Source organism: Leopardus geoffroyi, chromosome E3 (genome assembly GCF_018350155.1).
Source record: "Leopardus geoffroyi isolate Oge1 chromosome E3, O.geoffroyi_Oge1_pat1.0, whole genome shotgun sequence".
Taxonomy (NCBI): Eukaryota; Metazoa; Chordata; class Mammalia; order Carnivora; family Felidae; genus Leopardus; species Leopardus geoffroyi.
Window position 1 is genome coordinate 22035905 of NC_059340.1, and position 27103 is coordinate 22063007.

Genomic DNA, 27103 nt, shown 5'->3' on the forward strand with positions numbered 1-27103 from the left:
CCGCAAGATCCCTGTCTCGGAAAAAGCGTTTGGAGGCGATCCCGAGATACCCTAGAGGCACGGCAATGCAGATTCGCGCACTCTCTCCTGACCGACTGGTGCTAAGGTGTCCAAACCGGCCCACGGGACCCGGGCTGCTGTGCAGGCGGCGGGCACTTATTAGCGCCCGATTCGGTCCTTGGGCTGACTCTGATTGGCTGGCTGATGGTAAGCGCGGAAACCTAGGACTGTTGGAAAGCTGGACTTGCGTGAGGGCGGAAGTGCCGGGTTTACAAACGCCTTAGTAAGGGCGGAAGTCGACACTCTGACGGAAGTGGCGTCAGTAAGGGCGGAAGCGGTGTGGCTACGTGGGAGCTGGGATTCCATCCCCGCTGGGCTGCCGCCCCTTCTGGGCTGCCGCAGTGGAACTCAGAGCCGAGTACCTCCGGGAGAAGCTGCAGCGGGACCTTGAGGCAGAGCACGTGGTGAGTTGAGCGGTCTAGATTCGCCCAACGTGGGGGAAAGAGGGCCTGAGGGGCGGGTTTCATACTCCCCACACCGTTGTTCCCCATAGGAAGTCGAGGACACGACTCCCAACCGTTGCGCGTCCAGCTTCCGAGTCCTGGTGGTGTCGGCCAAGTTCGAGGGGAAGCCGCTGCTTCAAAGACACCGGTGAGGCCCCAGGAGCCCTTCACTCAGCGCGACCCCAGCGCCGGGACCACAACCCTGGCCACTACCTTCAACGTAACTCCCTAACCCCCACCAGTGCGGCCCCGCACGGTGAACCACGACCCCAAGGATGCCGCCTTCGTGGCCCCTGTATTGACACTTAGGCCCTCTTCCTCTTTGGTCCGCATGTCCTGGGGACACAACCTGGGAGACACCTCCAGTCTCCCTGATTACCCTACATTCTGGGATAGCGACTCAGGCCTCCACCTACCGTTTCCTAACCCCATCTTTCCCCCAGGCTGGTGAACACGTGCCTAGCAGAAGAGCTTCTGCACATCCATGCCTTTGAGCAGAAAACTCTGACCCCAGAGCAGTGGACCCGTGAGCAGCAGAAATAAAGAGACCTAGGCCTGCACAGCCACTAAATTATGAATCAGGGCCAGCTTCTGTGTCAGCGTGTTGTGGGGGGGAGGGTGGGAAGGGTGCTGAGCTTTAATCTAGAGCCTGGTTTCTCCCTGCCCCACCCCACCCCCACTCTCCATTGTCTTACTTTGGACAAGTCTTTCACACATCCACAAGGCCTTAAGTGGTGAATCAGATAAAAAAAAAAAACCCTGAGCCTCAATTAACTCACAGGCTATCATTTCTTCCCAACAGAGGCTACTGGTATTGCCTTTTGGCTTCAGCTAACACCCAATTACTTTCCAAGGATTAATATGTCCTAACATCTACTGCCTCCACTGTAAGTACTCATTGACTAGTGGGCAAGGCATTTATGAAAAAGGAACCAACATTCACAAGAGGGTGAGTTAAGTAGGAGAAGTCAATCAGAAAGTTCCCATGGTACAATGTCTCATATCTGACTTAAGCAAACAAAAAACCCAGTTAATACAGAATATAGTAACAGGATGTCATGGGCCTGAATGATGCTGAAGTTCTTTTGGAAAAAATAAAACATTTAAGCACATGTAGTCTGAATATTTTCTTCCAGTCTGTCTTGCCTGTTCATTTTCTCAGTGCATCCATTTTACCTTTGTAATTAGTGCTTTTTTTTTGTTCTGTATCCAAAACATTTGCCTACCTCAAGGTTGTCAACATATGCTCTCATGGTTTCATATAAAAGATTTATGGTTCTAGCCTTTATATTTCGGTTTATGATCCATCCCAAATTAATGTGTACAGAACGAGGTAGGGGCTAAGGTCCATTTTGTTTCCACTTGAATATCCACTTTACCCAGAATTATTCATTAAAAAGACGTCCCTTTCGCCCACCGAATTGGCTTGACAATCTAGGTGAAGATCAACCAACAGTACTTGTGTTTGGTCTATTTCTTGGACTCTATTCTGTGTCATTGATCTGTCTTTATGCCAAAGACTTTCATTGCTGTGGCTTTACTGCAAGTCTTCAATTAAGCAGTATTAAGCAGTTTAAGTTCTTCAACTGTGCTCTTCGTTTGAAGACGTTTTTGGCTATTCAAGACCCTTCACGTTTCCATATACATTTTCGAAACAATCTGTTAATTTCTTCTAAAAAAAAAAAAAGATGGCTAGGATTGTGACAGTGATTGCACTGATTCCACGGATCAAGTCAGGGAGAACAGGAATCTCAAAACATCAAATCTTCCAATGCATGAACAAAGCATATCTCCCATTTATTTCAGTCTTCTTGAATTTCTCTCAACATTGTTTTACGGTTTTCTGTGTAAAGGTGTTTTGCGTCTTTCATTATATTTATTCCTACCCAGTTTAGGTTTTTGGATGCTATTGTCAATATTTTCAATTTTAATTTTCCTACCCATGTATGTACCTGTACAATATATCTATCTGACAAAGAATTCCTATCCAGAATATATAATAAACTCCAATGAGTCAAAACCAAAAACCATTAACAACAAAAATGAACAAAAGACTTGAACAGACAGTTCACGAAAGATGTAGGAATGTCCAATAAGCACACAAAAAGATGCCTAAGATCATTAGTCACCAGGGAAATGCAATTTAAACCCATAACGAGATGCTCTTTCACCCTCACTGACAATACAGAATGTTAACAAGGATGTTGAGCAACTGGAGTTTCAATACATTGCTGGTGGGAAGTGTAAAGCGATAAACCACTTTGGAAATTAGTCTAGCAGTTAAATATATACCCACCCTGTGACTAAGCAATTCTATTCCTAGACATTTATTTGAGAGAAATTGAAGACCTGTATAAGAATGTCCCTTGTAGCCTATTCACAATGACCAAAAACTTCGATACAACTCAAATGTCCTATCATTGGAGAACACACGAACAAATCATGGTGTATTCATACATGTATAGGAACAAACTACTTTACACTGACAAAGGCTCTTTACTTGACCAAACTCTAGCCAGGTTCCTCGAGCCCTCTTCTTAACTAGGCTTCAACCTTGACTTACTGTATAGAGACTCGAACAAACACTAACAAAGACTTTAACAGCTCAAGTCTCCACCCCTAGGATGATTCCGGTACCCCTTAGTGCCTGCCCGAGAAAACTCAAGGCTGCCGAAAGCATCCATTGTTTCTTCTAGCCAACACTGAAAGATCAGGTCCCTGTCTCCCAGTGAGCAAATCCGGGTGGTTTCACATGAACCAATACCTTTCCTGGCTTTTGTAATTTTTTACTTCTGACTTTATTCACCCCCAACTTTACTCCCTCATTCTCTCTTTAAAATCTCCTCTGTACAAATTGAAGTTGAATTTCATTCACTCTGAACTCTTTTCCTTATTGGAATAGTTAATTACTGATTAAACTCTGTCCTCACCACCTGAACTAGTATCTGGCTTTATCTTTAAAAAAATATATTTAGGGGCGCCTGGGTGGCGCAGTCGGTTAGGCATCCGACTTCAGCCAGGTCACGATCTCGCGGTCCGTGAGTTCGAGCTCCGCGTCAGGCTCTGGGCTGATGGCTCAGGGCCTGGAGCCTGTTTCTGATTCTGTGTCTCCCTCTCTCTCTGCCCCTCACCTATTCATGCTCTGTCTCTCTCTGTCCCAAAAATAAATAAACATTGAAATATATATATATATATATATTTAATGTTTATTTTCAGAGACTGTGTGTGAGTGTGTGTGTGGATGCACACGCAGAGGAGGAGCAGGGGGTGGGGGAGACAGAGAGAGAGAGAAAGAGAGAATCCTAAGCAGGCTCTACACTGTCAATGCAGAGCCAGACATGGGGCTCAATCCCACAAACCGTGAGCTTATGTCCTGAGCTGGAATCAAGAGTCAGATGCTCAAGTGACCAAGCCACCCAGGCGCCTCTGGCTTTATCTTTGATAACGCAAACAACATGGGTGAATCTCAAGGAACACAGTTGAGTGAAAGAAGACAAAAGAACACATACTGTATGACTCCATTTCTATGACATTCGAAAACAGGCAGATCTAATCTACCACAGATTTCGAAACCAGAAAATGACTGGTGAGGGTAAGGAGACTAATTAGAAACATATAACAAGGGAAGTTTCTAGAGTTTCAGATATATTTTATATCTTGTTTTGGGCGGCGGTACACAGATATACCGTTGACTCTTGAACAACACAGGGGTTGGGGTGTCAACCTCCTGTGCAATCAAAACTTTGAATATAACTTTCGATTCCCCAAAAACTTCACTACAAATTGACTACTGTTGACCACAAGTCTTAACAGTTGATTAACATGTATTTCGTACATTAGATTTATTATATATTGTATTCTTTCAATAAAGTAGGCTAAAGAAAATATTAAGAGGGGCACCTGGGTGGCTCAGTTGGTTAAGTGTCTGACTTTAGCTCAGGTCACGATCTCATGGTTCGTGGATTTGAGCCCTACATCGGGCATTCTGCTGTCAGTGCGGAACCCACTTTGGATCCTCTTTCTCCCTCTCTCTGCCTCTCCCTTGCTCGTGCACGCGCGCTCTCTCAAAAATAAATAAGCATTAAAAAAAAAAATATTAAGAAAATCAAAAAGAAAATACGTTTAGAGTACTGTACTGCATTTATCGAAAAAGCCACATATAAGTGCAGTTCAAACCCATGTTGTTCAAGAGTCAACCATATACACTTGTTAAGACTCATCAAACTGAACACTAAAGACCTGAGCATTTTATTTTATAAATCATCACCCTCTCACCCCTGCTCTCCCACCTCCATTTTCTTCCTTCCCCTCTCCCTCTGTCTCTGAAGAATACCTGGGGAAATTCTGAAGAACAAGAAAGATGAGCGATATAGCTGACCCTCCGATGGGGCATATACCCCATTCAATATCCACTTACCCCTTCCTCCTTACCCCCATTTTGTTTGAGGTATCAATCTGCCCCGTGAGAAATTCTCCCCTCCCACACTTTCTTGCAGCTAGGGGTGAGGTCACCTGCCCAATTCTGGCCAATGCGAAGTATGTAGAAGTCTACAGGGTGGGACTCCCTGAAAAGCTATCGCTTTCACGGACTCAAACACATGCTTTGGTTAGTATCGCTTTCTTTTCTTTCTTCCTGGAGTACAGCTGCTCAAATGAACTAAGGAGATTGTGCTAGTCCCTGATACAACCCTGTTTTACCCCAAGCTAGAGGAGCTCTTGGCAAGTCACGACTAACACTTCGTAAGTCAAGACGTTTAGGCATCGAAATGAAAAAAGCAATTCCGACTGGAAGTCAAGAATGATCGACGCATTGCTGTGCTAAAGTATACGTAAGAATTTAGTATGTAAGTGATATTTCAAATCAATGGAGGATACAGACCATCAACGGACAGTGTAGGAACAAAAACTGCTAACTTATAACATACAAAATTATAAAGATAGATGAATGCTCTAAGCAATAGAAGCCCAAACCATACAAGTGCTAAAAGAAAAGGCAGTGATTGAAAACGGTCTCATAAAACGTTACCCAAAAGCCCCAAGCCATAAAGTTAGACTGTCAGATTTGGCACCATAAGATTCAGAATTTCTGCACCATGAAATGTATGGTACAAGCCAAACTTAAAGACAAGCAACAGTTTGAGAGAAAATAATGGAACACATACGTAGGCAAAGGACTACTACCATACGTATGACAAGTTCTTACAAACCAATAAAAACATAAATGAAACAAAAAAACAAAAACCGAGTTAGGAAAATATAAGGAGAAAGGCGTCATGTAAAAAAATATCAGAGAGAGTGAAGAACTAAAAACGCTCAGTCTTAGGACGCCAGGGTGGCTCAGGCAGTTGAACGTCTGGCTTCGGCTCAGGTCATGATCTCACAGTTTGTGAGTTCGAGCCCCGCGTCAGGCTCTGTGCTAATAGCACAGGGCCTGCTTCGGATCCTCTCTCTCCCTCTCTCTGCCCCTTCCCCGCTTGCGCTCTCTCTCTCTCTCTCTCTCTCTCTCAAAAATAAACATAAAATTTTTTTTTAATAAAAATACTCAGTCTTACTAGTGAGTATAATAAAAGTTTTTTAAATAAAATAAAAAATTTTAAGAGGTATTATCCACCTGCCAGCTGACAAACAATTTAAGAGACTGAGAATATTCTGTATTTAGCATCTCTTTTACCATGAGAACAGAAACGGACACAACCTCTTTCGAGGACCATTTTGCAAAGGCTTCTCCCCTGAAATCCATCTCACTGGAAAACTGAAACGCACATGCAAAGATGTTTATCGCAGCCCTGTTTTAATAGCAAAATCATAGCTACCCAAATGAACAGAAGAACAGTCACATAAACTAAAACCACATTGTGGAATACTGTTCAGCCATTACAACAACAAAAAAAGGAGACAAAAAAGTATATGTACAGTATATTCAAATTAGACTAATGAGCTGGGGAAAAGTACTCACTTTGGCCCTTTAACAAATTAACCATTAAGGGGCACCTGGCTGGCTCAAACAGTATGTCATTCTTGATCTCAGGGTTGTGAGTTTGAGCTCCACGTTGGGTGTAGAGACTACTTAAAAACAAAATCATGGGGGTGGGGGGGGAATCTGGGTGGCTCAGTCAGTTAAGCATCCGCCTCTTGGTATCAGCTCAGCTCATGATCTCACATTTTGTGAGATCAAGCCCCACATCAGGCTCTGCGTTGACAGAGCGGAGCCCACTTGGGATTCTTTCCTTCCCTCTCTCTCTCTGCCACCCTCCTCACCCCCGCGTGCACACACTCGCTCGCTCGTGCACGCTCTCTCTCAAAATAAATAAGCATTAAAAAACAAAAATCTTAGGGGCACATGAGTGGCTCCGTTGGTTAAGCGCCTGGCTCTTGATTTTGGCTCAGGTCACGATCTCATGGTTTGTGGGACCGAGCCCCACACTGGGCTCCACGTAGATGGCATGGAGCCTCTCTCACCCTCTCTCTCTCTGCTCCTCCACTTCCCCTCTCAAAAATAAATAAACAAAACATCAATAATAATGTTTAAAAAATTAAAAAACCTTAAAAACATAATCATTAAAAAAAATTAGTATTCTAGATGTGAAATCATTGTTTTTCATAGATATTTTCCAAAATGTAATTTGTGGCTTTTTTGAAAACATGAGGAGAGGGTTGCAGAAAATCCACGATTTACAGGGCCTTCCTGATGGGCCAGTTGGGCAGCTAATTTATCCTCACCAGAATATTCCAATTCTAAAGTGACACATCTTCTCTGAGGATGGAAAGCAGCAGCCCCCACCTTCAAATATTCAGATCACGATCTCAAGCCCTGCTCTCTGGGCACGGCTGCAAAGATGCAATCCGTGTGCTGGAAAGGCCTACGCCCTTGGGAAAATGCCGCCTCTCCAGGGAGGTGATCCTGTGACCCACCTGCACCTCAAGGGGGACATTTTTGGATTCGGTTGAAATCAGATTCACTTCTGTAATTTTTCCAACAGGATTTCAGACTTACAGCCCCTGGCCTGGGTTCTAAAACAGACAGACCACTCAAATCCAGTGAAACAGAACAGCAGAATGTTGAGACCTCACCAGGAAGGGCAACCCTGAGCATCGGCATTCAGTTCCTCGTCACTCTGCCGCCTGAGAAATGGGTCTAGCAGGCACGTGGCGAAGGCAGACACGGTCATGGCCCGCACCTTTCTTCTCGCGGGGGGAGACAAACGTTCAACACTACGCCTACGCCGCAGCTGGACTGACCACCGCCAAGGACACGCACAGAGAACACGGAAGGGGCTGGGCCTGGTCTGCAGGTGTCAGGGGCCTCCTGGTGGGAGCCGCACCTGAGACGAGCCAGAGGGCTTGGCTTCTTCTTTCACTCCCTGGCCTCACCCACATCCAATCTGTCAACACATCCCATCACCTCCTCCTTCGAAACGTACCCAGAATCTGGTCGATTCTCAGCCCTTCCAGTGCTACCATCCTGACCCAAGACAGCAGCACCTCCGTCTTGGAATATTCCATCAGCCTAGTCACTGATCTCCCTGCTTCCGTCCTTGCTCCCTACAGGCTGCTCTCAACAGAGAAGCTAGAGTGATCCCATTAAAACCCAAGTCAGGTCACCTCGGTCTTCGGTTCAAAATTCTCCATCGGACACCACCACAAGTCCCTAAGACCCCTTCAGCCCGCCTCCTTCTCCCTCATGCTGGCCTGGTCCTTCCTGGAACAAGTCAGGCCTGCTCCCTCCATGGGGCTTCCTACCCTCCCTGCTCTCTGCCTGGGACACCGTTTCCAGAGACATCCACAGGGCTCCCTCCCTCACCTCCTACAAGTCTGTCCCCACCATTGTCCTTCTCAGGGGGCCATCTCAGGGGAAACTCTAAGCTCGACTCAGAGATACCAGCCTAGAGGGCATCTAAAGGACAGAAAACAAAAACAAACAAACAAAAAAAAAAAAACCAAAAAACCAAACCCCTCAGGTCCTAAGGAAAAACACCCTGAGGACATAGCAGAAATAACTGACCAAACAAGGTGGAAAGCGGAGATCGGGGTCGAGAGGGGCCGCGCTGCTCACGCATAAGGCGGCGCGGCACCGGGGCGGAAACGCAGGGTGCCACCGCGGCGATGGTGACAGACATGGATGAGAAGAGCTGATCACTACAGAAGAGGCGTTCCAGAAAATGAGTGCCCTGTGCGTAGCCTGGGTCCTCCACACGCACCGTGAAGCCGACTCGGCTGATGGCAAGAAGGTCGAGACAGACAGGAGGACTGTGGGCCAGGCACCCAAGACGTCCACGAATCAGGTGAATAACCAGGAGAAAACAGTAATGAGGAGGAAGAGAGGATGCTGCACCTGGGGACCATGGATCTCAAAGAAACGGGGGGTTGGGGGGGGGTCAAAGAACAAGGACACAAATCTTGCACCCCCGATCCTGAAATCTCATACCCCGGGGTATGAGAAAACAGAGGCACCATCTGAGAGGACTTCAAAAAAGGATATCCCCGGGGAAGGACCAGGGTCAAAGCAAAGAGAGGGAAGAGATGGCTAAGGAGAGGCTGAGGAAAGAGACGAGGCTGGCGATTAAGGAGTGGGAATTTCCCAGGACACAGGGAGGGTCTGGGGAGAGGGGGTCAGGGGTAAACAGCAGAGGGAACTGCCTTGGGTGGGCAGCACAGGACGGAGAAGACAAGGAGAGGGGAGATGGGTAGTGGCGAGAGTTAGCGATCACAGGAAGTGCTGGAAAAATACCTGCGGAATCCCATGGAATTTTTAAGCCTAAGCCCAGAATGTCCGCTCACAAGAGTTCTCACTGTAGGACCGCAGGACTGAGAGCACAGGCCCATGCTGATGGTCACGGCACTGACGATGACAACTGGGACAGTGCTGATAATCACCACCAGTCTTCGACCCCTGCCATGTGCCAGGCACTGTGGGGAGCGCGCCACATTTAATCCTGCCGACAGCCGTCTGACCCCGTTCACATCACTACTATCCCCGGGAGGGCTCTGAAAGGAAGGAGGGAACAACCTGCAAGAGAAGTAACAGAACCGCTCGAGTCCTGGGATGCCAACTGGCTCCTGTGTTAAATTAGGGCTGTTATGGCCGGAACCTGAGGCGGGAGGAACCAGCCTGATCCACGGGTATGACATATTCAGTAACTTCAACCAAACAGTGTTCGGAATGGAGGGAAATCAAAACCAGTAGCAACGATTTATTGAAGGCTTCACGCTGTGCCAGATCCTGTGCTGCCTCGTGTCTGTGATCTCATTGAATCCTTACATCCCGAAGGTGGGTTACCACTGTTATCCCCCCACTTCAAAACTCAGACGACAGACAGCCCACGGTTCACGCAAGGAATCCCTATTTAATAACGTGATCTTTTGACAAGATTGAAGGGTTTAACACATTACGGTGAAGATATCACGGAACTTGAAGGAGAGAGACCTACAACGTGTCTTAAAACACTAACTTACGGATTCTCACAATCTTTTTGCATGTTTTTTTCACATGAGGGAGAGGCCAGTGCAAAAGAAGCTTCAATGAAATGCACCCAGATGGCAAACACGCCCAGTCTTTATAGCCCAGGACCTATCCCAGCAGATTCTGATTCCATGAGTCTAGAGTAGGACGTGAGCATCTGTGGTCTCTTTCTTCCTTTCTTAATATTTTTTTTTAACATTTATTTATTTTTTGAGAGAAAGAGACAGAGCATGAGCAGGAGAGGGGCACAAAGAGAGGGAGACGCAGCATCAGAAGCAGAGCCCGATCAAGAAACTTGATGCAGAATGGTTTAGTGGCAGAGCTAGGATCAGCTTGACAGAGCCTGGCCCCAAGGTCCATGTTTTAAATCACTATGCTTAGTCTCCAAGAACCTACAAAAAGTGCGAGCCTTAACCCAAAACCTTGGCATTCCCCACCTACATTCCCTAGTGGCCCCAGCTTCAAGGGCATTCTACCCATTCCTTTAACAGTTCGCACTCCCCTGCTCTGCCCCAACACCCTCCTATATCCCCGTTTTGCATTCAGCCTTCTGATCTCAGCTTCAACATCATTGCCTAAATTACAAACTCGAATGGCATGCCGTATTTATCAGCACTCAACACAAAACCGTAATTATGTATTTCACAGGGAATTATTTGCTTCCTGTCTTTTCCGACGAGGTGGTGCTGCCGTCAGACGCCACGTCAGTCCTATTCATCATGTGTTCCCAATAACTGAATACCCACCAACCATTCAAAAAAGAACGCTTTGGCACAACGGATACGCTCAATAATTTCTGTGGAACGAATGAATAAAGTACACTCGAGCCTCATGCTTCCAGGTGTGTGATACATGTCTGTGCTCACGATACTGCCCTCACTACACCCCCACGTATGTAGACCCCTGTGGCATAGAGGCAAGAGCTCTGGAAAATGCTGGCTCTGCACAGCAACATTATGGGGCCCCGGGCAGGCCATTCCCCCCCCTCCGCCCCTCCCCCCCATCTCGATTGGCCTGAGTTTCAGGGGCACGATGGGGATCGTAACAACCCCCAATGAAACGTAACCTATTGAAGAGGAGGAACTTGCACTTCTCCTAACTTCTCAAGACTAGAATTATTTGCTTCACTGTCTGTGAAGTCAAGTCTGTCTCCCAGCGAGACTTGAGCCTCACGAAGGCCACAAGACCCCGTTCGGCTGGTTTAGGGCCGGATTCCCAGTCACGCTCTCCCCAGGCCTGACACACGGCAGAAGTGAGACAATTACCAGTAAAATAAATGAACCGCTGCTCTGTGCACTTCACAGGTGTGAAACCAGGGTCGCCCGAAATTGACGGGTACCTTCTGGCGCCACCAGGATGTTCCTAATACCCTGGGATCACAGGCCTACCTCCCACCTAGGCCCCAGCCCCCCAGGGACGCCGGCCCCTAAGCCCGCGCCCGGCAGGCACCTCTTGCATATAGAAGCATCTTCGCAAGTGCCGCGCGTCGTCTGGGTCTGCCGAGGAGGAAGAAGAAGCGGAGAAAGAGGGCCTCCTCAGGCTAGCGGCCATGGGCGTGGAGGTTCCGGGGTGCCGTGCCCACCGGGGACATGGAAGCGAGCTCCACAAACGCCCTGGAAAGGAGCGAGCCTCCGAGAAGGCTGGAGAGAGGGGCTGGGCTCCAGCGGCCTCAGCGGGCGCGGATCAGTGACGCCGCTCACGTCAGCTGCCCTAGCAACCTTCCCGCTCATTGGCGCCTCTGCCCAGACGCTCATTGGACAATTTCTCCTCCCCCTCGGCCCGCAGAAGGGCTCATTGGATAGCTCTATTGGCCCCGCCCACACCACCCGGAAGTACGCAGAGGAGGGGAAGGAAACAAGTGGACGCAAAACGAGAGCACCGCAGTGCTTTCTGGGAATTGTGGTCGTGAGTGCGCTGAGAGTGCATTGAGTATTTATTTATTTATTTATTTATTTATTTATTTATTTATTTATTTATTTATTTATTTATTTATTTATTTATTTATTCATTTATTCATTTATTCATTTGTGTGTGTGTGTGTTTATTTATGAGCGAGAGAGAGAAGACAAGTGGGAAGGTCACGGGAAGGAGAGAGAAAATCTGCAACAAGCTGTATGCGCAGCGCAGAGCCTGACGCTAGGCTCCATCTCGCCACCGTGAGATCACGACCCCAACTGTAATCAGGAGGCGGTCGCTTAACGCACTAAGCCACCCAGGTACCCCAGGCTTTGGGTTTCTTATTGCTGGTCAGAAAATTTTATAACTGTGATTCACGCAGGGCGGGAGAGCTAGCAGGATGCTCAGCTTTGGGTCGAAGGGCAGAGAGTCCAGCTGGAGGAAACAAGTGTTCGTGTTGCAGTTAGTCGGGGCTCAGTCTCATTCGACAATTGAACAAATGTTCACCGAGTGCTGACTCTGCGCCAGGAGCTGTGCTAAGTAAGGGCTTTGCGCACATAGTCGCCTTTCAAATGTGGAGGAAGGAACGTGTGGGAAACTGGTACAATGGAAAACTATGTTGCAGTGTAAATGCACCCAGAGCTGCCAGTTACAAGCATCGCTGGCTGAATTTAAGGACATAATATTCAGTGAAAGAAGGGATGTAACACTTTTATAAAGTCCAAACCAAGCAAAACGGATGTTAAGAGATACATAAGAATGATAAAACACTCTACAGAAAAATAAAGGAATGGCGGGGGGAGGGAGGGAGACAGGAATCACCACACTTGTGACCTTTAGAGAGTGGAGAGGATAGAACACTGAAAGGGAAGGGTTACTTAGGCCCTTCAATAATTTCTCAAGTCGGGGTGGTTCACATGTGTTTCATTATTACACATACCGAAGACATTCGTTACATATATTTTGTACTGGCCTTCTAAAACATTTTCTAGGTAAGTAGTGTGTTTGTATGTTCCATTTCTGTATCTGTCAGGAGCACTGTACAGACATACTCAAACTTTGAGAACCATGGATCACACAAACACACACACACACACACACATGCAAAATAACAACAAAAACTCAGTGCACATATCTTCGGGCAAAATCATATATCAAAAGCTTGCTTAGTAGTCATTGGAGGGATAAGAGCTCATTGATACCCAAGGGAGAAATGACAGTGGGGAAGACTGAGTTTCAGAAGGCTTGCCAGGGGGAGTTGTGATGAGATGGAGTACACCACTTTCTCTGAGTCGTGCTCTGCCAAGAGGGTAAATGCAAAACACTGAATAAGCATAGTCTCCCAGCTTGGCAGTGTACACATTCCACGGGTGTCATAAGTAGAAAGTGTCATTGGTGAGTAGTACAAGGTGTTAATCCCGTAGGTGCGGACGGTAAGGCTCAGGGTAAGGGGAAGAAGGTGGAGACAGATGTCCTGGTACACCTGTGTCCTTTGACAAGCAAAGAGTGTTCTTTGCTGAGCCTTTGATTCAGAAAAAAGCTCGTGATTCAGAGGACTTTGTCATTTTTCACCGAGGACCTCCGCTGGGGTTCCTGCAGGCAGGGCCAATTCATTTCATTTAAGTTTCTGGTTGAAGAGCTAGACCTTTATGACTGAGGAGTGGAGGCTAGAAGCGGCAAGCTTAGCCAACTCAGGCTGTGTGGTGCCTCCCAATATGAGGCTACACCGCGGTTGTCATGAACAACGTCATGAGACAATATCAGAGAAAGTTCACCACCTAATCTGCATCTTCTGACAAAGACGAACTTACATTTAAAACCCCTGTGAACATTAATATTGGGAGCAAAAAACTGGCATTAATCATGAAACTTCTCCGAGAGAGGCTGAAGTAGACATTTGTGGTTGTGTCTTTCCAGTATTTTTTTCTTCTATGACAGCCTGAGTTTATTATGGGGAGCTTTCAGTCCACGGGGATCAGGTGACGGGTGCCTGGGTGGCTCAGTCGATTGAGCATCTGACTCTTGATTTGGGCTCAGGTCATGATTCCAGGGTCCTGGGATTGAGCCCTGTGCTGAGGGTGTAGTCTGCTTAAGATTCAGTCTCCCTCCCTCTGCCCCTTTCCCCCCCTTGCACTCTCTCTTAGAAAAAAAAATCAATATAAACCCTGGTACCCTTAAAACACCTGGGATCCCAACAAATTTAAAGACGGTAAATAGTTTGCTCTTTCTTATAGATTTGGCTAATAGGTTCTGTTCAGCGCCGATTTCAATGTCCTCTCAGCCACCTTTCCCTTGACCTTGAAGGGGACATGTTTTACCTTGTTATGCACAGGGCACCCAAACCCTTCTGCTATCACATGTCATCTTTGCAGGCGGGATCTTAACTTAACCCGTCTTTCTCTGGGAGCACAGGTATAACATTGCATGTATGACATCCTACCGTGAGGACATTTGTTGGGACATACCTACTGTGAGGACACGTTTGTTGAGGACATACAAGTCTAAAATCTTTCAGTATTTTTTGGGTCCTGGAGGCAACATATTCTTTGTTGATAAATTTTACTTCAACCCATTTATGCTGTTACTTGTAAATCAGACGACATTGAGTGGGCCACCACCCAAACAAAGTGGTTGGAGAATACTCTACTCCCATGTAGACAAATATATGTATGTGTCTTCCTTTGGCCACAGCCTCCAAACCCATCAATGTCTACCCTGGTAAGAAGTAACCACTGTTTTGGGGTGCCTTGGTGGCTCGGTCAGTGTAAGCATCTGACTTTGGCTCAGGTTGTGATCTCATGCCTTGTGATCTTGTGGCTCCTGACCTCTCAGCTCTTGAGTTCAAGCCCCGCCTGTGTCAGCGCAGAACCTGCTTCAGGTACTCTTTCTCCCTCTCTCTCTGCCCCTCCCCTTTTTTCACTCTCAAAAAAGACAAATAAACATAAAAAAAATTATTGAAAAAAAAAGTACCCACTGTTTTTTTAAATTAAAAAAATTTTTTTTAATGTTTACTCATTTTTGAGAGACAGAGACAGAGCATGAGCGGGGAAGGGGCAGAGAGAGAGGGAGACACAGGATTTGAAGCAGGCTCCAGGCTTCCAGCTGTCTGCACAGAGCCCGACGCGGGGCTCAAACTCACAAACTGTGAGGTCATGACCTGAGCCCAAGTTGGACGCTCAACAAATGGAGCCACCCAGGAGCCCCTAAACTTTTTTTTATGTTTATTCATTTTTGAAACACAGAGAGAGAGCACAAGCAGGGTGTGGTGGAGAGAGAGGCGGACACAGAATCCCAAGCACCTCCAGGCTCCGAGCCGTCAGAACAGAGCCCGACGCGGGGCTCGAACTCACAGACCGCGAGATCATGACCCGAGCCGAAGCCGGATGCTCAACTGACTGAGCCACCCAGGTGCCCCATACGTAGCCACTGTTTTCAGTTTGGTGAATACCTCTGCAGTCATTAAAAGACAGTCTTTTCAAATATTAACAGTTAGAACCCTCAGCTGAAGTTGTTGAAGATGTTTCTGAAGCTGGGGCGAATCCCGCTTCGTATTTCGTACCAAAGTCATCAGGTGCTATTTCCATTCTTCCATGATCTTAACCTGCTGTTTTAATTTGCCCCGTTCCTGTAGAAGCTCCTTGACCCCATCGATATTAACACCTGTAACCTCATCAGCAGGGCCGGATGTTTGCAAAATTGCCAATAAAGCCTGACATTTCTGCCTTAATGCATCCACTTCAATGTCTTTTTCTTGAATAACGTGTGATAAATTCTCAATCGTTTCTCTAAACACGTCCTGGTCGCTAGACTCGATTCTAGTGAATATTTTCATCTTACAGCTTCATGAGATAGGCTTCTTTGGCAACCATTCTATCTGTCATTTTGTGATACTCTCTGTTCAGATTGCTGTTTTCCCTAGTTCTCCTGTAAGGCAGCTAATACTTGTTCTCTTTCCAAAGCATACCTTGCAATTGCTGCTGACGGTTTGCCACATTCTGGTTGTAGGAAGCCACAGATGTCCTGCTGGGGTGATCCTCTATCTCCAAATCTTTTTGCTGGATAATCTGAGTTAGTTTACCAGTCTCATCTTTGGATAGGTGATCAATCTGTTCAGTTAATCAGATGTTCTTTTCAGTGAGGAGTTTAATCTCCAATTCTTTTTTTTTTTATGTTTTATTTATTTTTAATCTCCAATTCTTGTCCTTTTGTTCCTTTTACTTAATCTTTCAGTTTCAGGTTTAGATAAATCATGCTTTTCACTTCCGTGTTTCTACAGGAAGATGCTGAATCGTTGTTACTTGAAAAACATCAGAATGTTTTGTAGGAATGTGCTGGGTTTTTGAAGGATCTGGGTTTTCATTTGCTCTATTGTGTTCTGCAAAATCTTAATCTCCTCATCTTTCACTGAAAGGAGCTGAGCATGTTTTATGTTCACTTGCTCATGCTGGTGTGTGAGATCATCTACCTTCCGTTTCTGGTCTTGTAAAGAACGAAGCCATAGTAGCTTGCCCTGGCGTTGATCCTCAATGATCTTTTGTTGTTGTTTGATTTCGTCTTCCAGACGAACTCTTTCTACATTCAGCTGATACACCTCGCATTCTAGTTCTATGATACTGTCTTACGTTTGTGGGTCGACCACAGGTACGGTTTGGCTGTGTTCTCTCAGACACTCCAATTCGTCTTGCAGAAATTCATTTTCTTCTCTGGTGGATGCAAGACGAACGTCTTGCTCCTCCACGGTTTGCTGTAAAATTTCGTTTTCTCTTAAGACTTGGACGTACTTCTCTAATAGCTCCTGGAGCTCTGGCCTTCTTTCAAGTTTTTCGATACAGATTTCTTTCTCTTTAATAAGTTGTGTCAATCGCTTATGCTCCTCCAGAGCAGATTAGTTTCTCTATGGTCGGCATCCATCTGCTCAACACTCTTTTTGAGTTGTAGTATTTCATCGTCTTTCTCTTGACTGCGTTGAATTAAACACTCCTGCTCTAAGTGGGAGGAGGACTTAGACAAGTGATACGTGTTGGTCAGTTCTTTAATAGCTTGCTCATACCTGGCTGTTTTCTCCAACAGCTTCTTTTCAGCCCGGCACAGTTTTACTATTAACTGTCCTTTTTCTATTTTTAAGGCCCGCATAATAGATTTTTTTTCCAGAGAATTCTTATGGTTACAGACAATAGTTTCTTCCAGCCGACGTCTTACGTCTTCAAGCTCCAAAACCAACTTTCCATTTTCCAACTTGAGATTGCAAGCAGCTTTCTTTAAATTGCCATTCAGCTCTTCCATTTCTGAAAGGCTTTGCTGCAACTTTCTAACCGTCGTTTCCCTCCCTTGACGTGAGTCATCTTCAACAGTATTGTCAGAGTCTTGATTAAGAGACTGTGCTGGCTCCTTCTCAGCTCTAGCAGATTCCTCCTCCTCTTGTTTAATATGTTCCTTAAGTTCAACGTTCTCCTTCGGGCTGTTTAAATTATGTGTTTGCGACGGATCTGACCGATGCAAATCATTAACAGCCAGTTGACTTTGAGGTGATTCTTTGTTTTGCGTATCTAACTCTTTAGCTATGTCCATTTGCTCATCTTCAAATGGACAAGCTCTCTTTTCAGCATTGAGATCGTGTTCCACTTTGCCGTTGATGCCGCTGCCTTCATTTTGTTGTTCTGATAGCTGACCTTTCATCAAAACCCTGGGCTGTGTAGTTTGTTTCTGTCCATCGAACTCCCCCAGCTCTGCTGTTGGGAGTTCCTTCTCGGTCCTACCCTGAGTGGATTTTTATCCGTCGGCCTCCAAGTCACATCTTAAATGGTCTCCTTCTGAATCCAGATTCACACCTCCTGGAGCCATACGTTCAATCACTTCCTGTTCATGGCTCACTTTCCAAAGTGCCAGTTGAAGTGCTTCCCGTCCTTGACCTAATGAGTTTTCTTGTTCTAAAACGTAGAGTGCCTCTTCAAGTTTCAGATCGTCTCCAATGAGATTGTCACCCTGGGTTGAGCTACACAGTGGCGTCATCTCCTTTTCCGCATTGGACAGCACTTGCCGCAGTCCAGACGCTTCTTCCACCGCTGTACTCTCGGAAAGAACTCTTTCCTTTTCCGTCACTGTATCACTTTGCCTCAAAACGGAAGGCTGCGATTCACATTCTTCAATCCTTTCTTTCTTTTCCTCATTTATCCGGTCCCATTCTCTCCTTAAAGCGTCTCTCTCACTTTCTACCGAAGATAATTTGTTATCGATGTATTTTACGGTGTCCTCAAGTTCTTCAATTTTCCTGGTAGACTCCACTTTTTCAGTCTGTAGCACTTGAATGGTGTTTTGCATATGCTCAATGACAGACTCATCAGCTGCTCTGAGTCCAGAGTTGTCCTTCTCTAACAGATCTTCCAGTTCTTTGATTCTTTTTTCATAGCCTTTTGACTTTTGATGGTACCTGCGACGTATTTCTGCCAGTGTCTGTTGATAGATGTTCTGCAGTACTGCCTTTTCAAGTTGATGGTCATCAATTGCCTCATTTCGATTCTGTTCAAGTTCCCTGATGGTAACCTGCAGTTTGTAGATTTCATTTTGCTCGGCGCTATTCGCTCCCGGTGCTGAAGTCTGGGCAAAATGCTTCCAATGGCTAACTTCAGTCTCCAGTCTTAAAACTTCATTTGACAGTCTGCTTATTTCTTGTTGTGACCAAATTAGGTCAGCAAAGTCCAGGTCATCCCCCAGGGAAGCTGAAGCAAAGTAGTTGATACCGTAACCCAAGGAAGGTGACGCTGTGGTTGATTGAAGGGCCGATTGGAGCTTCAGCAACTGGTTCTTGAGCCCTATCTGTCTCGCTTTAAGAAGTTTCATTTCTACCTCTTTCTGTTGTAGCTGATCGGTAGCTAAGAGTCTGCCGCTTTATTTGAAGCTCCGAGGCTTCATACTTCTCTTTCAGGTGACTACAAAGACTTTTAAGTCTCTGATTCTCCGATCTTAAGGTTTCCCGACTCACTTCACTCTCTTTTCGGTCAGAGTCAGGTCCTTCTCCCACCTTTTCGGTTCCCTCCATCAGCACATCTTTGATGACCTCAGAGATGCGGTCAGTGAAGGAAGCCACACTGCCACCCACTTGCTCTAGGGAATGGCCCAGGCCACCAAACGAAAAGGATATCGCTGCGGGTAACGGAACTGACCTGGTCCGCTCTGCAAAAAGCGTCCAGTGCAGTCAGTCAATCCTGCTAAGTGTCTCCGAAGGAAGGCCTGCGCCAGGCTAATAATCAAAACAGAATCAGGCATTTCTAGGCAACGCCACACTGCACACGGGGCTGCTAGGGTCCGCGTCACCCATGCCCACGACCTCCCACCCCTTACCCTCCCCCCAATGCCCCGGGGGCCATCCCTGGCGGTCCCCATTGCGCGTGAGCACCTGCGTTCAGAAAATGAGCCTCATCCTCGACTTTCCCGCGAAGTCAGATCACAGTACACAGGGCTCTGTAGTTTGTGGTTTCCACGCAATGATTTCTTTTAATTGACATAAAACATACACAGTGACATGCACCCATCCACCCAGGAGTTTAGAGAAATGTCTACAGCCGGATCTGGGCACAACCCTAAGGTGGGCATCCGGAGGCTCCCGCGTAACCCACCCCCTTCCCATCTTCCTGCCACCACCTCCCCCCCCCTCCCCCGTCCCCACCCCAACCCGGAACGCCCGGGGCCAGCCCTGCGGGGACAGCGCGTCCCACGCCCGGGTGTGGCTGTTCCCTGCCGGAAAGACCGCGGGGCCACGCCGCTGGCGCCTGCCACCCATCTCCCACCGGTGCGCGGCCTAGCCGGCTGGGGAGTCCAGAAAGCGGGGGCGCTGGGACGCGGGGTTCCGCACGCTCAGCGGGTCGGTGGGGGGGGGGGCAGAGGGGGCTGGTCGTTGAGGGCCAGGCCGCGCGCCGCGCCGAGCCTGGCGTTCGTCTGCCAGCCCGGCCCCGCGCGCGCCCGGCGGGTGGCGCCGCTGGAAGTGACGCGGCCAGGGCGGAGCTCCGGCCCAGAGCCGCCGACGCTGCCGTCGCCGCCGCCGCCGCCGCCGCCTCCTCCTCCTCGGGGGGGGAAGCGATGTAGCCACGCCAGGCCGTCCCCCGAGCTGCCCGGCCGGAGCCCCGCAGGCCGTCGCTGTCGCCGCCATGAAGAAGCAGTTCAACCGCATGAAGCAGCTGGCCAACCAGACCGTGGGCAGGTGAGTGAGCAGCGCCAGGCCGGCCGGGAGCGCGCGGGCCGGGGACCGGGGGTCGGGGTCGTGGCCCGGGCTGGGACGGGCCGGCTGCCCCGCGGGGCCCCGCGCTCCAGCCCGGCCGCCAGCCCGCTCCGCGCCGTGTCCGCTGCGGGCCAGGGAGGAGGGCTGCGCCACGCCGCGGCCTGGCGCCCAGCTCGGGCCGCCGCCCGAGCTGCCGGGAACAGCGGGGCGGGCCAGCCTCCCGGGACGCCCCCCGCGCGGGTCCCCGCCGTCCATTGTCCCGGCCCCGCTGAGCATCGTCCTCTGGGATCTGGACCCAAGCTTTCCCCGGGCCTCCCCCCCCCTCTGCCGGGGCTTTGCCTTGGGCGAAAACTCGGCTAACTGGTGTGCCCGAGGCAGGGCGGGCGCGGTGCTCTGGGGGGCGGCATTCTCAGCCTTTCCGGGTCGCCCGGCCGCTGCCGACCCACCGTCCACCTCCAAGTGCCTGATGGCAGTAAATAAGGAAGGGGCGATCAGAGCCCATCGGAGCCGCTTAGTGAGACTCAGGACTCCCTTGGAGGGACTTTGGAGGGTGTGCCGTCTCCCAACCGTGGCCCCTATGGACCGGACTGCTCAAGTTCTTGACCTGTAGACATTTGGAACCGGGAGGAAAGAATTGTGGAAAGGCCTTGGGCAAATGGAAAAACAAAAAGAGGGAGGGCTTTCAAAACAGCTTTTCTCACTTTGGATTGGGGAGCACATCCTTCTCCAGGTTTCTCTGGTATGGCTTTAATGCTTGACAGGAAACGATCGATGATGAAATGACAGAAGAGACCGGAGTTTGTAGTGGTTTTGAGAGCCTCTGGAGGTTGATCATCGTGTGCTGTGTTATCTGGGGTAAATCTTTCAAGGTCTTTCAGGGCAGTGATCTGTCCTGTCCCCGCTGACTGTTTATTCCGAGAAGGGGTATGAAAGTGTGACTTTTTCATCGCTTTTTCTTCTTCTCTGTTTTCAACAGTTGAGTAAAAGGGGGAGTTTGGTTTGGCCAGAGCACGTGGGGACACTTCTTTTCTGTGTGTGTCTGAAAATACTTTTACTTCCCCTTGAGCTTTCTATATTTGCTTTTTACAGTTTCATTTCCCCACCTAACTTTTTTGCTTAGTTTTGTTCAATTTCATTGCTACTCCCACCCTATTATCTTCCTGTGCACTTATCCTGTTTCCAGAGTGGATCCCTGTCCCTAGAGCCTAGCAGTGCCCACTCTTCTGTCATTTGTAGGAAAATGATAGAAATAACGAGTGCCAAGGGGAAGGCAGAGGGAATAGTCGTGGGGCTCAAAGCTTCAAGCAGGCATCTGTGAATGAGTTACAAGATAACTCCTTAGGAGTTTTCTCCCCCCCCCACCCCCCCCCCCCCCCAGCATTCTCAGTAACATGCATTGTGAAATCAGTATTTAGTGACTATCAAGACACATCTGTCCCATTGTCGTTCTGGCCAGTTTGTACATCTCATGAGGAAAGGGGTGTTTGCTCTTTTTGCACAGTTCTGAGACTTTTCTTTTTTTTTTTTATTTTAATTTTTTTTTTCAACGTTTATTTATTTTTGGGACAGAGAGAGACAGAGCATGAACGGGGGAGGGGCAGAGAGAGAGGGAGACACAGAATCGGAAACAGGCTCCAGGCTCTGAGCCGTCAGCCCAGACAGAGCCTGACGCGGGGCTCGAACTCCCGGACCGCAAGATCGTGACCTGGCTGAAGTCGGACGCTTAACCGACTGCGCCACCCAGGCGCCCCGTTCTGAGACTTTTCAAGCTATCAAGCCACTCAGGGTCTCTTTGGCCCCGGCTTCCTCTGGAGCAGCTTCTCTCTTCACACTTCCGAATTACAGCCGTATGTGCCTCCTTTCGGTTGCCAGAGGCCGCCGAACCTTCTTCCCTGTTAGCCTCTGCCTGGAAGTCTGCAAAGCTCCTTTCACCTCACCTGCCCTATAGCTCCCTCCTACTCATTCTTTAGGTGTCCAGGCAAAGGTCTCTGCCTCTAAAAGACCTTCTCTGATGCTCCGACGTGGATTGGGAGTCCCTCTCCTGGCCACGTACATACGTCCACATAGCACCTGCTTTTCTATAATGCAACGCCTGTTGACTTGTTAGTATTCTCCATTAGACTGAACGCCTTGAGAGTCCTTGCCATCTTTCTGTTTCCTTGGCCAGCTCTGCTGTGGCTCCTGTCCTAGGGTCGATTCTCCATAAACATTTGTCAATCTAGCACACATCTAGTTCTTACCAGATCGCTCCGGTGTTGTGAGCCCAAGAATGGGAAAATGAAAGCTGGATAGAGTAAATGGTGATTCGTGGTAGGATTGTAATTCTGGCCCTGACCTTTGACTCTGTTTGAAAATCTTTATTGCTAGATGCCAGTGGAAGCAGCAGCTGTTACGGAGCTGTTAGTGGTGTGGCGATTTCTGCTCCCAGAGCCAAAACTGTTTCCTGGGGAAGCTTTGGCTTTACTCCTGTTGATTCCCTGGATAAGTTTGTATTTTTTCCACGTCAACAATGACGAAGGACTAGGGAGGAAAAACGGACGCAAGAGAGAGCCTAGAATGGTCATTGTGTGTTATTGGCATAGGCATCAGGATTGGGATTTGGGGGGTATTTGGGTCAAGAGGAAAGCTAGAAACCAGAGAAGTTACCTCCTCTCCCCCCACCCCCCGCCGCAGGCAGGAGTGATATTCTGTGTGTGAGTGGCTCGCCCATTGTGTCTGTTACGGATGCATAGAGTTCTGAGTGGTGTCTTGTAAGGAAATATTCTCTTCCCAAGATTGAGGACCTCGTGAGTCACCCCACAGTGAGGTTCTGTGGGATGGACATGTGGGAGAATTCGTAATGGCTAGAAGAAGTTGAGTTCTCATGATGCAGTTTGTGGACAGTGGGTGCATGAGTCTGTTTCGGAAGATGCTTTGTGTCTCACAGGCGCGAGGATGATGCAGTAGTCTCTTGAGTGGGGTATCCCAAAGAAGAGAATTAGGATGGTTGATTCATCCGTTCAAGAGACCCTTATTGAGCCCAAATTCTGTGCCATTGTGGAAAGTAGAAAAGAATCCAAGTGAATACAAACGCAGCTTCTGCCCTGAAGGGGCTCCACAGACTTGGGGAAGAGATAGGCAAGCAAAAATGATTATATACCGTGAGGTAAGTCCTTATAGAGGGATGGCTGTCACACTAAGTGAAACTCTACTCTTACTGGAAGGAGAGAGGTAACACAACACAACAAAACAAAACAAAACAGGAGAAAATTTGACCAGAGCCTTTCCCCTCTATCTTTCAACACTTCTTTCAAACTTCTGTTGTATTGAGTAGGTCCCTTTTTTTTTTATTAAAAAAAATTTTTTTTTGTAAATATTTATTTTTGAGAGAAAGGGTAGACAGAACATGAGCGGGAGAGAGGCAGAGAGAGATGGAAACACAGAATCCGAAGCCGGCTCCAGGCTCCGAGCTGTGAGCACAGAGCCTGACGCGGGCCTCAAACCCACGAACCGAGAGATGGTGACCGGAGCCGAAGTCAGACACTTGACCCAGTGAGCCACCCAGGTGCCGCGTAGGTCTCTTTTGATTGTCAGTAAACCCAACTCGAGGGGCGCCTGGGTGGCTCAGTTGGCTGAGTATCCAGCTCTTGATTTCAGCTCAGGTCATGATCTCACAGTTCCTGGGATCAAGCCCCGCCCACGTCAAGCTCTGTGCCAATGGTGGGGAGCCTGCTTGGGATCTTCTCTGTCTCTGCCCCTTCCCCACTCTCTGTCTCAATGTCGAAAAAAGAAAAAAACACACAAAACCAAACCAACTGGAATTGTTATAAGCCAAGCTGCGAATTTGATTGGCTCCTATGTGAGGAAAAGAGTCCAAAAGCAATATAGTTGCAGCCAGGGCTGGCTCCAGGGGTTCCACTCTTTAGGGAAGCTGTGTCTCTAAGCAGGAATCGCCCCCCCACCCCCACCCCTCCACCCCCCGGCTTCCAACGTTTTCAGTTCAAGTCCCAGGGGGACAAAGAATACCTTTCACTGTGGCCAGAGCCCCAGGATTGACTCTGAAGGTATCTGATGGGGTCAGTGGCCTTTCCCTGGACATGGAAATGGAGTCAGCCCCACGCAAGCCACAGGGGCCTAGAATGGGAGGGCGCTGAGCCCCCTCCCCCGCAAGATAACCGGAGTGTTCTTACCAGCAGGAGGCAGGAAGTGTGGTCTTTTCGAGTCCTGCTAAAAGGAAAGAAAGAGCTTTTTGGAAATCCCTGAGGCAGAGAATCCAGTAGCTGCGGGTGGCAGTTGGCGTGGAGGGTGTGGAGGCGGGGGTGCACCAAGGTGGGGAACTTGCGCGTTTGGTTGTGAGGTTGATGAGTCCAGGAGGACAGGAATCTGGGGGCCTCATAGCAGAGTTGACTACGCGGGTGAGGCTCTGGAAGGGAGTGTCTCTTTGGTGTTGGTTTCTGCCAAGATTGAAGCTCTCCCTGGAGGCCTGAATGTTCTCCTGGATAGTAGCCTTTAGGTAAGTCAGGGTTGCAAACTCCAAGCCTCAGGGGGCCAGGCTAATAAGAAGAAAATAAGAGCGACTTAGACCAGGGGAGGGCCGTGGGGGACCCGTCGGCGCCTGTCTTACCAAAGGGCCGCGTGAGAATATGGGCCCGCTGTCGGGCCCGAACTTTGGAGTTGTTGAGAAAGGCCTAAATCCTTCTGGATTTTCATGAAGATGAGGTGGCATTTAATGCCAATTGAAAACAGCCACCAGGACCCTGAGCGGGACTAAAGAAAACACATCTGTGGCCAGGTTTGGTCTGTGGGTCACCAGTGGGCAGTTGCTTGTGGAAAAGGTTGGGGAGGTGAAGATTCCTGTGATGATTTTTCTCTTTATCCTCCTGCGCCCCACCCTCCCATTACTACCTTCTCAGTTCTCGGATGTGTCGACGAGCTCGTCCTTTCCTTTCAGAAACGTGTCAGAGATCCGAGAGTAGCAATCATCACTACTTCTCTCCTGGTTTGGTTTACCAAGCGCTGTACCGAACCAGCTGGCGTGGTCTCACCTACTGGTGCTCGTTATCATTTCTGGTTTAGAGAGAGGAAAAATGACCTGGCGTTGTCTGCCCGGCCAGCGAGTGGCCGAGGCAGGACTTGGGGCCGGGGTGTGACTCCGGACCCCGTGTGTTTCCGACTGTAGACACTGGGCCGGCTGCCCGCCAGGGAAGGGTTCCTGTGGATGAAACGTCTTTGGTGCTTGCTGACTTGCTGGGCTAGATGCTTTTGAGTCAAGTCTCTCGCCGCCTTCTCCACAGCAACTCCCAGAGGTGATGTGATTTATTCCTGGTTTAATGATGTGGAAGCGAGGACTCCAAGAGGTCATCGGGGTAGTTAATGAGAGCGCTGCCGTTCATCGGAAACCAGGGTTCTGCTTCCAAAGCAGATAGAAGTCCTTACTTCACGCAGGCAACTGTTTCTTTAAGAAACCCTGTGTTAGAATTATGTGTGACGCCTCCACAAAATCCTGGAAGCTAAGAGTTAGATGTTGCTTTAGTCCAGGGCTCCCGCCAGGGATGGCCCCCTGGGGGACATTTGGCAATGGCCGGAGACGTTTTTGTTTTTGTCGTTACTTGGACAGCCTCGCCGCACAGAATTATCTGGTCCCAAATGTCAAGAGTGGTGAGGTTGGGAAAGCCTGGTCGAGTCCTTTGAGATTCTGGATACGTGAATCGTGAAAACCAAAGATCCGTGATGTTTGCCTGCAAGGTGGAGGTGCATTCCGTTTGGTCTATTTCTTACGTGTGGAAGCATTTCTGACAATCACTGTCCCATATTGAACACTTGGGAGTTTTCACGTGGAAACCTGGGCTTCCTGCTGCTTCTCAAATCTTGCAAGACCTGGCGAAGCCTGGCATCGCGCCCTCGCGCAGGTACACGTCGTCGTAGCTGCAGCTGCGTAGGTGCTGTCCCGTCCGGGTGGGGCATCGACCGTCCAGTGTGCCCAGGTCCCTACCTGGCTTGTCCTGCTGCGGTACGTTCCTTGCGGACCCCTCCCTGTTCACGGATCTCTCAACGAACTTCTCCAGGAGCAGCAGAGTCTCTGCCTCTCGAGGTAGCCCGTTGCGTCAGGGGCAACGTGAGTCAAAGGCAGCTCTGCCCGTGAGTCCCAGGGGAGTCCTCTGCTGCCACGACGCATGTGTCTCTCTTCCGCGAGACGGCCCTTTCTGTATTCGGCGTCGCAAACCGCACACCGTGTCCTCGCTCGATCAGCGGTAACGTTCTCCACCCCTCACCTATTCCACACCCCGACTTCCTCCGCCTTTTCCAGGGGGGTGGCTGTGCTTGGTTCGCTTCAGTCTGGGTGGATCCCGTCCTGCCTCTGCATAGACAGAGGAGGAGAGGAATGTGTTCTCCCCACGACTTCTGAATCCGAGCTTCCGTGGCCTGGTCATCCACTGTATTACCTACTGTGAAATCAAACAGGGTTGTTTATAGGTGAGTGAAGACAGCCCGTGGTTCACTGAACCAAGATGAACCCTAAACAGATGTGGTCATGTTTGGCCTTACGGCGTTGGTTTTACACGTGAAGGCAGCATGTTATTCTAAGAGGAAATGATGTGTGTGGTTGTGGTTCCCAGTGTGTCCACGGCAGCCCCCCTGCCCCCGAGATTGGACATGGGTGTGGGTCCCAGAGTCAGTATGCACACCACGCAGTCTTGTCGGACTGGCGATGTGTGGCCTTTATCATTCTGTTTCTCTTTCTCAAATGTAAGCAGGTGCCATCGTTATCAATCAAGTATAGATCCATGTACAAATATTATTACACTCCTATCTGCTGTGTGTGTCTGTTTTCTTAAACATGGGTGTTAAAAGTACAACAGGCCCACAGTCCTTTTTCCAAAACCCTAGGGGCCAGATGAGTTTTGGAATTCAAACGTTTTCAGGTTTTATTTTATTAAAAAAAATTTTTTTTTTTAACGTTTATTGATTTTTGAGACAGAGAGAGACTGAGCATGAACGGGGGAGAGTCAGAGAGAGGGAGGCACAGAATCTGAAACAGGCTCCAGGCTCTGA

General features: G+C 48.7%; 1 protein-coding gene and 1 pseudogene across 8 annotated transcripts in view; both read left to right on the top strand.

Annotated features, from left to right (window-relative positions):
* ARHGAP17 (Rho GTPase activating protein 17) overlaps nt 1-27103 on the top strand; it is a 141762-nt gene that overhangs the window by 33216 nt on the left and 81443 nt on the right. For 4 of the 8 annotated variants that reach the window (XR_006708347.1, XM_045461587.1, XM_045461588.1 and 1 more), the window contains exon 1: nt 19733-20053. The exons of 1 other annotated variant lie outside the window; for it this stretch is intronic. Coding sequence is in view for 5 of the 7 variants with exons in the window: in XM_045461587.1 (XP_045317543.1) it covers nt 20001-20053 (53 nt within the window). In the remaining 2 variants the exon portion in view is untranslated. Of the gene's footprint in view, nt 1-19550; nt 20054-27103 lie in introns of those variants that run through there. 3 more of the 8 variants (XM_045461595.1, XM_045461586.1, XM_045461592.1) reach the window with 3 other exon arrangements.
* On the top strand, nt 205-1615 carry LOC123589475 (annotated as a pseudogene).